Source organism: Carcharhinus amblyrhynchos, chromosome 8 (assembly GCF_965287045.1).
Source record: "Carcharhinus amblyrhynchos chromosome 8, sCarAmb.v2.hapA, whole genome shotgun sequence".
Lineage (NCBI taxonomy): Eukaryota > Metazoa > Chordata > Chondrichthyes > Carcharhiniformes > Carcharhinidae > Carcharhinus > Carcharhinus amblyrhynchos.
The window spans coordinates 37,135,669-37,150,971 of NC_137331.1; the positions used below are offsets into that span (position 1 = coordinate 37,135,669).

Consider the following 15,303-nt stretch of genomic DNA (forward strand, 5'->3'; position numbering starts at 1 on the left):
CCAACCAACTCAAAAACAGCTTCTTCCCTGCCGACTTCTGAATTGACCTACTTCACATTAAGTTGATCTTTCTCTACACCCTAGCTATGACTGTAACACTACATTCTGTACTCTCTCCTTTCCTTCCTAATGTACAGTATGCCTTGTCTGTATAGCACACAAGGAAGGCACTCACCTGATGAAGGAGCAACGCTCCGAAAGCTCATGCTACCAAATAAACCTGTTGGACTTTAACCTGGTGTTGTGAGACTACTTACTTTCACTGTATACTAACACATGTGATAATATTAAATAAGTAAAATCAAATGACCGTAACATTACATTCTGCACTGTCTCCTTTTCTTCTCTATGAACGGTATGCTTTGTCTGTATAGCGCGCAAGAAACAACACTTTTCACTGTATACTAATGCATGTGACAATAATAAATCAAATCAAGTTTATTCCCCTCCATCCAATTTCCAGATTAAATCATGTTCAGCTCTGCTTCCATCACCCTCATTGGCTGCAATTCCCAATCTCACAGTCAGGCACCCTGACTGTTAGCCTGGCCAGAACACACAGGCAAAGGCTGCGAACCAGGCCCAGGCATTCAATTCAATCCTGTTTGTCCAATTCCCCAAACATAAGACATCATGCCACCGCCACCCCACCTGTAAATGAATGTCCAGCCCTATGTGTCCGCCTGCACACCTGACATCTTATCCACGGAACATCACTGTGGCATGCAAATGAAAAATAAAATAAATGACAGCCAGCCTACCTTGCCACCATTTGCATCAGATAAACCAGCTGGGGTGCAAGATCAGAATGAGGAAGGATGTTTAAATTTTAAAAAGCATATTCAATTTTTTTTTAAGAAAAGGCACAGGAAATACCATGCAATCAATCATTCTTTTCAAACAAAACTTGGCAAGGCAGCACCCACATACCACCTGCCATGGCCACTCTGTTTACCTCTCAAGCAAGTTAACTGACTGAAAATGGGCAGCTGGCTGAAATCATTCACCATACAACGGGCTCTGAATTCGGTGGATTGAAGAGTCAATTCCCTACCCTTCTGGCAGTGTTCTAGGCATGATGTGGAGATGCCGGCATTGGATTGGGGTAAACACAGTAAGAAGTCTCACAACACCAGGTTAAAGTCCAATAGGTTTATTTGGTAGCAAACACCACTAGCTAGTGGCATTTGCTACCAAATAAACCTGTTGGACTTTAACCTGGTGTTGTGAGACTTCTTACAGTGTTCTAGACAAGCCGATAAACTATGCTATTGCCTCTATCTGCTTAATCTATGGGCACATCTATATTAAAACTATTGTAATACTCAAAGGAATGTAAACTATCATGTTTTCATAGAATCATAGAATCCTTACAGTGCAGAAAGAGGCCATTCGGCCTACCTAGCCTGCTCCAACAGCAATGCCACCCAGGCCCCATCCCTGTAACCCTTGAATGCGGATTATAGGGTCAATGGCAGGGTTCTGTGGAATGTGGAGAAACAGAGACATCTTGGGGTTCATATCCACATATCTCTAAAGGTTGCCACTCAAGTGGATAGAGCCACGAAGGAGGCTTATAGCGTGTTAATATAGCATTTATTAGCAGGGGGGTTTGAGTTTAAGAGCCATGGGTTATGCTGCAACTATACAGGACCTTGGTGAAACCACATTTGGAATATTGTGTGCAGTTCTGGTCACCTCACTATAAGAAGGATGTGGAAGCATTGGCGAGAGTGCAGAGGAGATTTACCAGGATACTGCCTGGTTTGGAAGGTAGGTCTTATGATGAAAGGTTGAGGGAGCTGGGGCTTTTCTCTTTAGAGCGGAGGAGGATGAGAGGCGATGTAATAGAGGTTTATAAGATGATGAGGGGGATAAATAGAGTGGACGTGCAGAGACTACTTCCTCGGGTGGGTGTAGCTGTTACTAGGGGCATAACTTTAAGGTTCATGGTGGGAGATATAGGAGGGATGTCCGAGGTAGATTCTTTACTCAGAGAGTAGTTGGGGTGTGGAACGTACTGCCTGTTGTGATAGTGGAGTCAGACACTTTAGGAACTTTGAAGCGGTTATTGGATAGGCACATGGAGCACACCTGAATGATAGTGGGTGGGATAGCCTGATCTTGGGTTTGGACATAGCTCGGCACAACATCGAGGTCCGAAGGACCTGTACTGTGCTGTACTGTACTATGTTTCCATATTTACCTTGCTAATCCCTCTGACACTAAGGGGCAATTTAGCATGACCAATCTACCTAACCCACACATCTTTGGAGTGTGGGAGGAAACTGGAGCTCCCGGAGGAAACCCATGCAGACACGGGGAGAACGTGCAAACTCCACACAGACTGTCACCTAAGATCGGAATTGACCCAGGTCCCTGGTGCTGTGGAGCAGCAATGCTAACCAGTGTGCCACGTGCAGACCCTTTATTCTTTTTATGGGGTGTAGGCATCACTGGAAAAGCCAGCATTTGAAGTCCATTCCTAATTGACCTTGGACTCAACAGATTGCCAGGGCATTTCAGAGGGCAGTTAAGTGTCAACCACATTACTGTGGATCTGGAATCACATGTAGGCCAGACTAGGTAAGGACAGCAGATTTTCTTCCCTAAAGGATATTATCATAGAATCATAGAAACCCTACAGTGCAGAAGGAGGCCATCTGGCCCATTGAGTCTGCACCGACCACAATCCCACCCAGGCCCTACCCCCATATCCCTACACATTTACCCACTAATCCCTCTAACCTACACATTTCAGGACACTAAGGGGCAATTTTTAGCATGGCCAATCAACCTAAGTGAATATTAGTGAACCAGATGGGTTTTTACGACAATCAATGTTTATTTCATGGTCACCATTATTGTGACTAGCTTTCAATTCCAGATTTTTTTTTATTTTAAATCTTTTTTTTAATTTAAAATTAAATTCCACCAGTTGCCACACTGGGATTTGAACCCATGCCCTCAGGAAATTATTCTGGTCTTCCAGATTACCAATCTATTGCCATTTCCAGTATTCCAATATTCTCCCCAGAGGATATGTGCTGAAGCTGCAGCATAAAATAAAGTATCGACTTCAGCCCCCAGGGGGAGAGGAACATGCATTGGTAGTACTCTAGCACTGCCTAGCATTGCTCCTCGGCACAGCCTCTTAGCACTGCCATCTTCCTTTGTGCTGGAATGGTCTACTTCAGTGCTATAACTTGAATGTAATATATAGTGCAAAGTACTGTGCAGGATGTAGACTCAGCACCTGACACCATTTCAGCCTCGATCGAAACATGGAAAAGCAGTCAGCTGAGAGTGACTGCCCTTAATGTCAAGGCAGCATTTGACAGAATGTGTCATTAAGGAGCCCGAGCAAAACCACAATCAATGGGAATGAGGGGGAAAGCTCTCCACAGATTAAAGTCATATCTAGCAAAAATGAAGATGGTAGTGGCTGTTAGTAACTGATCATCTCAGGTTCAAGGCATCACTGTGGGAGTTCTTCAGGGTAGGCCCAACTATCTTCACCTGCTTCATCTATGACCTTCTTTCCTTCACAAATTCAGAAGTTGTTTGCTGATGACTGCATCATGCTCAGCACCATTTGCGACTCCTCAGATACCATCTGCAGCAGGACCTGGACAACACTCAGTCATGGCTAATGAGTGGCAATTAAAACTCACATCACACAAGTACTGAGCAATGACCATCACCCATGACATTTAATGGTGTTACCATCGCTGAATCCTCCATCGTCCCAGGGCTACCAATGAGCATAAACTGAACTGGACCAGCCATACAAGAACTGTGGCTCCAAGATCAGGTTAAAGCCTGGGAATTCAGGGGTGAGTAACTCACCTCCTGACTCCCCAAAGCCTATCCACCATCTACAAGGTACGAGTCAGGGGTGTGATGGAATATTTCCCATTTGCCTGGTTGGATGGCTCCAACAACACTCAAGAGGTGTGATACCATCAGGTGAAGTTGCTGCTTAATCAGTACCCCATCCACCAACTTAAATATTCATTCACCCCATCATCAATTCACAGTGACAGCAGTTACTATCTATGAGATGCTGTGCAGCAACTCACCAAGGTTCCTTTAACAACAACTTCCAAAGGTACAGCCTCTATCACACAATAGAACAAGGGCAGCAGATGCATGGGAACGCTACTACTTACAAATTCCCCACTAAGCCACACTGGGAAATCTATCACTCGCTGCTCCTCCACTATCAGTAGATCAAAATCCTGGCACGCCATTTGGAATAGCAACGTAGGTGTGACAACACCAGATGGACTGCATTGGTTCAAGAAGACACGGTGGCACAGTGGTTAGCACTGCTGCCTCACAATGCCAGGGACCCAGTTCAATTCTGGCCTCAGGTCAAAGTCTGTGTGGAGTTTTCACATTTTCCCTGTGTCTACGTGGGTTTCCTCCCATGCTCCAAAGATGTATATATTACGTTGATTGGCCATGCTAAATTGACCCCTGTGTCAGGGAGATTAGCAGGGTAAATGTGTGGGGTCATGGGAATAGGGCCTGGGTGGGATTGTGGGCGGTACAGACTTGATGGGCCGAATGGCCTTCTTCTGTACTGCAGGGATTCTAAGGTGGTTCACTCCCATCTTCTCAAGAGCCAATTAAGTTCGGGCAAAAATTGCTGACCTAGCCAGCGATGTCCACATCCCGTGGTAGAGTAAGAAAAGAACTTGGCTTTCATATCAGTGGAGTGGAAAGCCAAAGGAGTGTCGTATCAGGTTTATAAAGTGCTCAAGAGCTCCTCAGATCTCCTGAGTCAAATGTTAAACCTTTCCTCCAAATAACTGAAGTGCTTACAGAGCGCTGCCACGTAGTCTCTGTAAATATTTATACATTTCAGTCAACGGATGAAAAGTTCTACGCATGTGTGTATCAATATGTAAAGAGGTCTCTCTGGTCCAATCGGAGACTGATTGCTGCTACATAACCACAATAGCATCTTAAATATTTATATTCCGTAAGAATGAGCTCGAGGGTTCAACATGTGTTCTATTCGTGTATAAGGATACTGTTATTGCATTTGATCAACACTGAGGAAGCTAATCACCAGTGTGATCCCGCCCAGTAAGGAACAAACAGACCCGTGAAAGAAGTTTATAAAGATTTTGCTCTCGCACTCAAAGTCAATATTACATCATCCAAACAACAATCATTCCTAAATTAGTTAATAGGCATTCCTGCTCATGCTGCAAATACAGTCAGTCATGAAGCTGTTCCAGACATTATGTATAGAGAGATATCGCAGTCCTGTGACCAGCGTTGCTTCACTGGAAGCATCTTCAAAACCACAAGTCGGAACTATATTAAGTACACAGCGGTAACCACAAATCCTCTGTCACATGGTTATACACGTCACCCATCTTGCAACATCACCTTCCATATCGTGTCATTTTCTTTTTTTAATCAAAGATCAGATGTACTGTAGATTATTCTAAACATGCTTCCCACTGACCGAAGCCTCTGATACTTTCATGTGTGTTATAATTTAAAATTGAGAAGTGCACCTCGCTCTGCGACTGAACATTTACGTAAAACGTAACACATATGAGCAAAGATTAATTTTGTCTGTATTACGTCGATATAATTAATATTCCTTTCCATTGTTCCCTTTAATCACTCTAAATATAAGAAGCACGATTTTTAAAAAAAAAATCCTTAGCAAAATACAAATCCTAATTTTATTGCTTCATGACAAACTAGCTAAGGACATGAAAGCTTCCAGTTTAAACTCAATCGCGATTTTCTAGCCGTTTTCACCCCAAAACTGGAGAATCTCACCCGAGGTCAACGGACCTTTGCATAGCACCCGCCCCCAATTACAACTCCCATGGCGGACGGGACAGAAAGATTCTGCCTTTTAATATCAGAGCATCTCTACTTAATTGCACAAACCACAAGTGCTCAGTAAAAATCATTCCACGTGTCAGAATTTCATTTCACAACCTCTCAGTATTATTGATAAGTTCCGAGTTTGTGGTTTTCAAAAACAAAGCTAGCATACTTTCTGATGACCTGAACTGTTAAATACTTCTTCAATTTTTTTTTAACTTACTGTGCAATTAATCACAAACTAGTTATGATTCTGACAAATGCTGAAGTGCCCACTTTGGGCATAGGTATGTTGGCTTTGAACTGTGCGCCTTTTGGCTATAGTAATCATTTTAACATGCATAGTTACCATTAGCAGGTAGGTATGAGAAGCGCTGGCTTTGACTCCTCTTCCGTTTCCCATTGCAGACATAGAAATAAACTTGAACAGGGCTGGTGATGCGTTGGTTGCGATAAGGCGGAATTTCCACAATGAGCGAATTCTGCGGCAGAAGAAATAAACGACATGGACTCACGCGGTGTAATATCAAATACAGAAATGAAATGTTTCTGCATATGTTTTAATCAAGTGATTGTGACACGAAAACTCAACGGCCGAGATTCTCTGACCTCTTCCATGACTGAGCGTCAAATTCTCCATTCTTGCTGGCAGCAGTGGCAGCGCGAACAATATTGGAGAATTCAGACCAACAATTTGAGTAGCAATCAGTTTAACAGCCTATGGATATGTTGAAGCTCCATAGAAACATATCTTTAGCCCATAGCTGCACAAGTTGCATGCACGGTAGTATAAGGCCCTTTCTAATACAATGAGATATAGACATCAATCTTTTTCCCTTGAATTTTCTGAAGGTTTTGATTCTTAATGGAGTTCTATTCCACCAGTGGTATACACTCGATGGGCTGAGTGGTCTCCTTCTGCACTGCAGGGATTCTCAGTATTATTTATTGTCCAGTATCATCACTCTTCATGTGCAAGCCTAGACTGTGAGTACTGCAAGTTATATCAACTGAAGTTAAATATGTAAAGGCAGGGAGCAATGATTGCTGGGTTACTGAACACATATAAAGAAGCTCTTACAGTCACGGAGTGTGAGTCAGGCTAGGAGGTATATACCTGTCATCATAGAATCCTACAGTGCAGAAAAAGGCCATTCAGCCCATCAAGACTGCACCAACCACAATCCCACCCAGGCCCTATCCCCATAACCCCATGCATTTACCTTGCGAGTCCCCCTTACACGAAGGGGCAATTTAGCATGGCCAATCCACCTAACCCGCACATCTTTGGACTGTGGGAGGAAACCGGAGCACCCGGAGGAAACCAATGCAGATATGGGGAAAACGTGCAGACTCCGCACAAAATTCCCAAGCTGGGAATCAAACCCGGGTCCCTGGCGCTGTGAGGCAGAAGTGCTAACCACTGTGCCACCATGCCACTCACAGTGATCCACCCTGTGAACATATCTATACCAATTAAAGATTGGCTCTGGTTTCCTCCTTCACTGACTGGCTCTCAGGGACATAGCATATTTTAGAGACTCATCCTTTGTTTATCTGGTATCCATATTTACAAGTTCTCCAGAAATTTATTGCACATCTGTCATTAGCTTGAAAGGCTTGATACAACTGAGAAGCTTGTTAGGCTTCACTAGAGAGAAATTAAATGTTAACCACATCGTTGTGGGACTGGAGTCATATATAACCAAAGCTGAGGATGGCAGGTTTCTGGTTGTGTTTTTATAAAACTCTGATCGCTTCATGGTCATTTTTCTTAAAAATCTTAGTTCCCAATTTTTTTTAAGTTCAAATTCTCAAACTGGTGAAATATAATTTTACATTCTTCGGATTATTCAGGCGGCATGGGAGCCCAGTGGTTAGCGCTGCTGCCTCACAGCGCCAGGGGCTTGGGTTCAATTCTGGCTTCGGGTCATTGTCCATATGGAGTTTGCACATTCTCCCCTTATCTGTGTGGGTTTCCTCCAGATGCTCCAGTTTCCTCCCAAAGATGCACAGGTTAGATTGATTGGCCATGTTTTTAGTGTCAGGAGGATTAGCAGGGTAAATATGTGGGGTTACAGGAATAGGACCTGGGTGGGATTGTGTTCGGTGTAGGATCAATGGGCCGTTCTGCATTAGAGGGATTCTATAATTCCACACCCTGAAGATCACCATTGGCTCCTCAAAAGATGGTGCATGTGGGATGGATGGGGATTCAAAGAATAGAATTACAGAATCCCCATAAGTGGAGGAAGAGGCCATTCAGCCCACTAAGTCTGCACCGACAACAATTGGCCCCCTCCCTAGAATGTCATGTATTTACCCTGCTAGTCCCTCTGACATTAAGGGGCAATTTAGCGTGACCTATTAACTTAACCAACATGTCTTTGGAGTGTGGGAAAAAACCAGAGCACCCATACAGACACGGGGAGAACATGCAAACTCCACACAGACAGTGACCCAAGCCAGGAATCGATCCCGGGTCTCTGGCACTGTGAGGCAGCAATGCTGACCACCGTACCACCATGCCACCAAACAGCAGTGAGGGGAGGCAGTTAGAAGGAAAGGTGGTGGAGTGGCTGATATTCTGTCCCAAATGTGTTGTAGATGCTAAAGATAATCATTGACTTATTTGGCATGAAGTTGACAATCTTCGATATTCTTCCATTCAAATAGACATCAAAGATAGCTGCGGTTACCTGATGCTACGAATACAGCAAGACCCTTGTTGATGCTTTAAACACAAGAATAGCATAGATGGTAATGACGGCTTTTTATGTTGCAATTAGCACAGATCATTAACTCTACAATGTTGAAGCATTTCGGAGCATATCTCATGCTTCCAAAAGCTAATCGTTTGCTCTTAATCACTAGGATTCAAGAGATAGTCTAACAAAATTGCTTCTGTTACGTAAATACAAATGCGACATGAATTGCTTTTGTTAAGGTTTAAATGTACCCAACCTATTATGCAGGATTTTCGAGTCAACTATGACTCTTCTTCAGAACTCAGGACTCGAAGACATTAAATCTCTCTCTCTCTCTCTCTCCACAGATGCTGCCAAACTTGTTGGGTATTTCAAGCACTTTTTGTTTTAATTTCCGATTTCCAGCATCAGCAGTATTTGGATTTTATCCAAAGTTATGATGGTTCCTGCTGCCACACCCCTTCAAAAGTCCCTAATTTTTAAATTGACCCCACATGAGGTTACTTGCATATTAGTCTGCCCCTAAGTTGATATCGAATTTCTCTCCTCTCCTCCACCTTCTGTAACACTGTGATGTCTCTGAGGATTTCTATTTTATTAAATATAGTAACATGGAAAATAGAAGCAGGAGTAGGCCATTCAGCCCTTTGAGCCTGCTCCACCATTCATTTTGATCATGATGTGGAGATGCTGGTGTTGGACTGGGGTGGGCACAGTTAGAAGTCTCACAACACCAGGTTAAAGTCTAGCAGGTATATTTCAAAACCTGTGATTCTAAATAAACCTGTTGGACTGTAACCTGGCTTGTGAGAGACCTGATGAAGGAACAGTGCTCCAAAAGCTCATGATTGCAAATAAACCTGCAGGACTTTAACCTGGTCTTGTGAGACTTCTAACTGTGCCCATTTTGATCATGATTGATCATCAAATTCAATGTCCTGATCCCCCCTTCCCTCCATATCCTTTCATCCCTTTAGCCGCAAGAACGATATCTATTTTTTTCTTGAAATCACACAATGTTTTGGCCTCATCTACTTTCTGTGGTAGGGAATTCCATAGATTCACCACTCTCTGGGTGAAGAAATTTCTCCTCAGCTCAGTCCAAAAATGTTTACCCCTTTTCCTCTAGCTATGACCCCTAGTTTTCGATTTCCCCGGCATTGGGAACATTCTTTCTGAATCTACCCTGTTTAATCCTAATAGAATTTTAGAATTTAGAAGTTTCTATGGGATTCCCTCTCACTTTTCTAAACTCCAATGAATCTAATCACAACCTACCTAGTCTCTCTTCATATGACAAAATTGCCATCCCGGGAATCTGCCTGGTAAACCTTCGCTGCACTCTCTCTATAGCAAGGTCATTCTTCCTCAAATAAGGAGACCAATACTGCAGGTGTGACCTCATCAATGCTCTGTAAAGTTGCAATAAAACATCTTTATTCCTATACTCAAATCTTCTCGCTATGAATTAATAGGATTGGTTTAATCAGCATGTGTGCTAAAAGGTCTTCCCTTAAGTGGTCTTATTCTTTCTTTCAGTGGCCTCAGACTGCCTTTAAGTATTTCAAGACTAGCATCCTAACATTTTTATGAACCTAACATTATAATCAAATTATTCTCACACAGACTATGTGATGTTGGAGCTTTCAGACATGACAGTGCACATACATGTGGCTACGAGCACGTCAGGTGCATGCAATTTGCCATGTTGCTGTCAAATAGAATCACTACAGTGTGAGGAAGGCCATTCGGCCCAATGAGTCTACACCAACAATGAACACACCTAGACCCTATCCCGCAACTTCATGTATTTACCTGCTAATCCCTCTAAACTATGCATCATGGGACACCAAGGGACAATTTAGCATGGCCAATCCACCTAACTGGCACATCTTTTGGACTGTGAGAGGAAACCGGAGCCCCGAAGGAAACCCACGCAGACAATGGGATAGCGTGCAAACGTTACAGATAGTAACCCAAGCCGGGAACCCAGGTGCTGTGAGGCAGCAGTGCTAGCCACTGTGCCACCGTGCTGCCCAAGTGGCACATTAGTCTGGATTAAAATTCTGAATACACTTGATGTTGAATTTTATGCCTAGCATGACATCTACACTGCAGATGTACTTTCACATGAGCATAACTTTGCACCTGATTAGGGGTAATGAATCTGGTGTAAACCTAGTGTGAAGTTGGTATCAACTATTGTGCATCTTTCAGATTAAATCCCTTTAATCGGCCAGCAAAGTTGGAGCCAGCAATTTAAAGTCAAGGTAGCTCATAGCAGGATTCAAACACAGTGTTCCCAGGCTATTGGAGGCTATATCGGACAGTCTGACACTGATCCCTCACACACTCATTGTTCAGGAAACTTCTACTTGTGAACAGTGAAAGCAGAAGGGGTGCTTTTTTTTAACCTCGCCTAAAGATGTCATTAATAACCATGTTGTTTCCGTAGGCCAGAATTCTCTGATCTCACTGCCAGCGAGAATGGAGAATTTGGCGTTCAGCCAAATCACTGTTCACCGCAGTGAGTCCAGAGAATCCCAGTTGCGAGGCGACGTTGGAGAACTCTGGCCATGGTGTCTGTGATCCTTAGCATTCTTACAGTTCTGGGCTAACAAATCAACCCTAAGCTCTCACCCTAACCCTAAGCTCTCACCCCAATCCTACAGTGCAAGATTCCCAAATCAACTTTTTTTTAATTCATTCATGGGACACAGGCGTTATTGGCTGCCAGCATTTAATGCCCCTCCCTAATTGCCTGAGGGCATTTGAGAATCAACCACATTGCTGCGGCTCTGGAGTGACACATAAGCCACTTCAAGTAAGGACAGCAGATTTTCTTCTCTAAAGGACATTATCCTTATCCTTTTCATATAGTGTCTTAGTCCACCGTATAGCAGTTTTGGCCAATTTCCTTTTCAGTCTATTAGCTTTTAATTAATATCTGTGTCTACCTCTTATTTTAAAGTCTTGACGTGTTTAATTTTGTTTAAAAAAGAAGACAACAAAGCCTCTTGAATACCTATTGTGTTATAATAAGCATTCATCCTTTACAATTCAACACACATATCGGAGTATGAACAATTGGTTAGGTAAACTTACAGGTTTAAAGAATTCCTTATCAGTCTTTGCTTCTGTCTCCCACACATGATGCCCATCTGGAGAGAAAAATAAATCAGTGGTGAGCTTATTTTCATTTAATAGTCTATCCAAGTGACTTCATGGGTAGAATAGTTTTTAAAGTCGTTTTATTATTGTAGGCTTACATTAACACTGCAATGAAGTTACTGTGAAAATCCCCTAGTCACCACATTCCAGTACCTGTTCAGGTACACTAAGGGAGAATTTAGCATGGCCAATGCACCTAACCAGCATGTTGCTGTGGGAAGAAACCAGAGCTCCTGGAGAAAATCTATCCAGACACAGGGAGAATGTGCAAACCCTGCACAAACAACTACCCAAACCAGGAATCGAACCCGGGTTCTAGCGCTGTGAGGCAGCAGTGCTAACCACCATGCCTTAGGAGCGACTAAAGATTTTTCAGTTTACCATGCATAAGATTATAGATCTATTTTGTTGTATGGCCTTCAGAATAAATCTTATGCTGTTAAAAACTGTTATGTAGTAAGCATCTTTTCCCCGAAATTGGGTTTATTTCAAATACATGATGTATCTTAATTGTCCCTACCATCTCTGGTCTTGATATGATTTTACACAGAGACTTCATAGCTGTTTTTCGCAAACAGTCTTGACTTATTTCAGAAACAAAGTAATCACTTTGTTCTAAACTTGGGCGAGTGCAAATGGCCACTTCCTCTGGTCCAGTAATCAGAACATCAAGACCAGGTACTCGTCAGAAATCAAAGTGATTTGTTCTACAGAGGAAGATTTGTTTCTTGATTAAAATCTCAAGCCGGAATGCTGCTATAACCACCTTATTATACAGAACGTTGCAAAAGATATGTACTCTCAGCATTGTTTATCTTGCCTTTTGTAAAAAGTAAATTGATTAATTATTTTCTTCCGTTAGAGAATTTGGGTGAATTGCAGCTCAGAGTTTGGCTGGTGCAACGAGGCAATTAACTTCTTCCTGAGAGTAATTGTTTGTGGATGAAGGCTTTCAAATGGGACCCATTAAGTTATTAATGCAATACAATACTGCCCTAATTGTGCACAAGTCATTGTTTATGTGATGCTTATATACATGAAGATGAAGGCCCCATTTGAGTTGATACATTTTTATTTAGCATGTGCAGTAATCACCTATCCAGTTTCTGCAGTGGCTAAATGACCCTCTCTGAGCTCTCCACTGCATTTTGTGAGGGGGTGCAGTCTTCAGTGATGTGACTCATTGATTGGGGTGCTCCACAGCTTCAATCCAGGTTCTTGGCTCAGTTCCACATAGGAACCACTGTAACTCCTGCCATCGAGCCTCACCACCAGGCTGGCGGGACAGACACTGGTGCCTTGTTTGCGATTCAGCAGCAGTAGCCAAATGACAGCAGCCCTCAAAGGGTAGATAGAACATAAGAACATAAGAAATAGGAGCAGGAGTAGGCCATCTAGCCGTTCGAGCCTGCCCCGCCATTCAATAAGATCATGGCTGATCTGTCGTGGCTCAGTTCCACTTGCCCGCTTTCTCCCCGTAACCCTTAATTCCCTTGCCTACCAAAAACCTATTTACCTGTGTCTTAAATATATTTAGCGAGGTAGCCTCCACCACTTCAACGGGCAGAGAATTCCAGAGATTCACCACCCCTTGAGTGAAGAAGTTCCTCCTCAACTCCGTTCTAAACTGCCCACCCCTTATCTTGAGGCTGTGCCCCCTAGTCCTGCTATCCTTTCTGAGCGGGAAGAATCTCTCTACCTCTACCCTATCCATCCCTTTCATCATCTTATACGTCTCAATAAGATCCCCCCTCATCCTTCTAAACTCCAACAAGTACAGACCCAGTCTATTTAGTCTCTCTTCATAGTCTAACCTCCTCATCTCCGGTATCAGCCTGGTGAACCTCCTCTGCACTCCCTCCAAGGCCAAAATATCCTTGCGCAAGTGCGGTGACCAAAACTGCACACAGTACCCCAGCTGCGGCCTCACCAGTGCCCTGTACAGTTGCAGCAAGACCTGCCTGCTTTTATATTCTATCCCCCTCGCTATAAAGGCCAGCATACCATTCGCCTTCTTGATCACCTGCTGCACCTGCAGACTGGGTTTTTGCGACTCATGCACAAGGACCCCCAGGTCCCTCTGCACTGTAGCATGCTGCAGCTTTTCGCCCTTTAAATAGTAATCCCTCCTACTATTATTCCTGCCAAAGTGGATAACCTCACACTTGCTAACATTGTACTCCATCTGCCAGGTCCTCACCCACTCGCTCAGCCTATCTAGATCCCTCTGCAGACTTTCCACACCCTCCGCACAATTTGCTTTTCCACTCATCTTTGTGTCATCAGCAAATTTTGTCACCCTACACTCAGCCCCCTCCTCCAGATCATCTATATAAATAGTAAATAGCTGAGGCCCCAGCACCGATTCCTGCGGCATTCCACTAGTCACCAACCGCCAATCAGAATAGCACCCATTGATACCAACTCTCTGCCTCAAGCAAGCAGTTCTATCTGTGGGAATGTAGGGAACAGGGCATTGCGATTTGCACACAGTAAGATCCTACACTTAACAATGGGACAAATGGTCAGATAATCACTTGTGGCCAATTTGCCGCACAAAGGCCCTTGGCCCAGTGCGGAAAGGGTTGCAGAGTGCCCAATGATGACGTGGCAAAATGAAGCCAGAGAGGCGGTCTGTGGGATTTGTAATGAGAAAGCGTTTTTTAATGGCGGCAGCTTGGTTCCATTCTTGCTGCCATGGGGCCTCAGCTGTTATTTCTTGGCACAGTGATCTTAGCCATACAGGGCTGGTTTGATGAGAGGCTAGCAGTAGATAGGTTGTGATGGGCGTGAAGTAGCAGTGGGCCTGTTGGAGTTGGTAGGGATATGCTGCCCACTGACTCTCTGGGTGACAGGTGTCAAGCACTCATCGTCCAGAAAATTCAGGCCGAGGTGTAGCCTCACTAATGATCTGTACCATAGTGAGACTCCATTACACTTATACTTTAATCCCTTTGCAACTAAAGTTAAAAACCTTTTTATTGCTCATTGCATGTCAAATTTCTGACACATGGACACACAAGGAGGCAAACTTCTTGCATCTCTCACTATTCAATGTTTTTTTTATTGGGAGCATTTCAAAGCATAACACCCATGAGTGTTCCTGCTGGCTCAAGACACAAAGGCTGGAATTTCACCGGCACACCCACCCGGAGTCAAATTCTCTGTTGGCCTCGGCTGGGACTTTATGAGCCTTGCCCGAGTGAGGTCGTAAAATACCAGCCAAAGAAACTTCCAGCTCAGTTCCACAAAGGAACCAGTGTAATTCCTGTCACCGAGTGCCGCACCCAACACCCCCGCCTCACCACAGGGAGGAGGGGCGGGTACTGGTGCCTTGTTTGCGATTCAGCATCAATAACCAAGTGAGAGCAGCCCTCAAAGGGTGGATGGCAAGGCAGCTCTATCTGTGGGAATGTAGGAAACAGGGCATTGCGATTTGCACACAGTAAGATCCCACATTTAGCAATGGGACAAATGATCAGATAATGCATCTTGGTGTTGTGGGTCGAGGAGTAAACACTGGCCGGGGCACTGGGGGAGCGAGTCCAAGCTCTTTGGGATT

General features: G+C 43.8%; 1 protein-coding gene across 2 annotated transcripts in view; it reads right to left on the reverse strand.

Moving 5' to 3' along the window:
- Positions 1 to 15,303, reverse strand: part of nfatc1 (nuclear factor of activated T cells 1) — a 292,641-nt gene that overhangs the window by 159,241 nt on the left and 118,097 nt on the right. For both annotated transcript variants that reach the window (XM_080193896.1, XM_080193895.1), the window contains exons 7-8: positions 11,676 to 11,731; positions 6,212 to 6,344 (exon numbers count right to left, since the gene is read on the reverse strand). In XM_080193896.1, the coding sequence (XP_080050022.1) occupies positions 6,212 to 6,344; positions 11,676 to 11,731 (189 nt within the window). The remainder of the gene's footprint in view (positions 1 to 6,211; positions 6,345 to 11,675; positions 11,732 to 15,303) is intronic.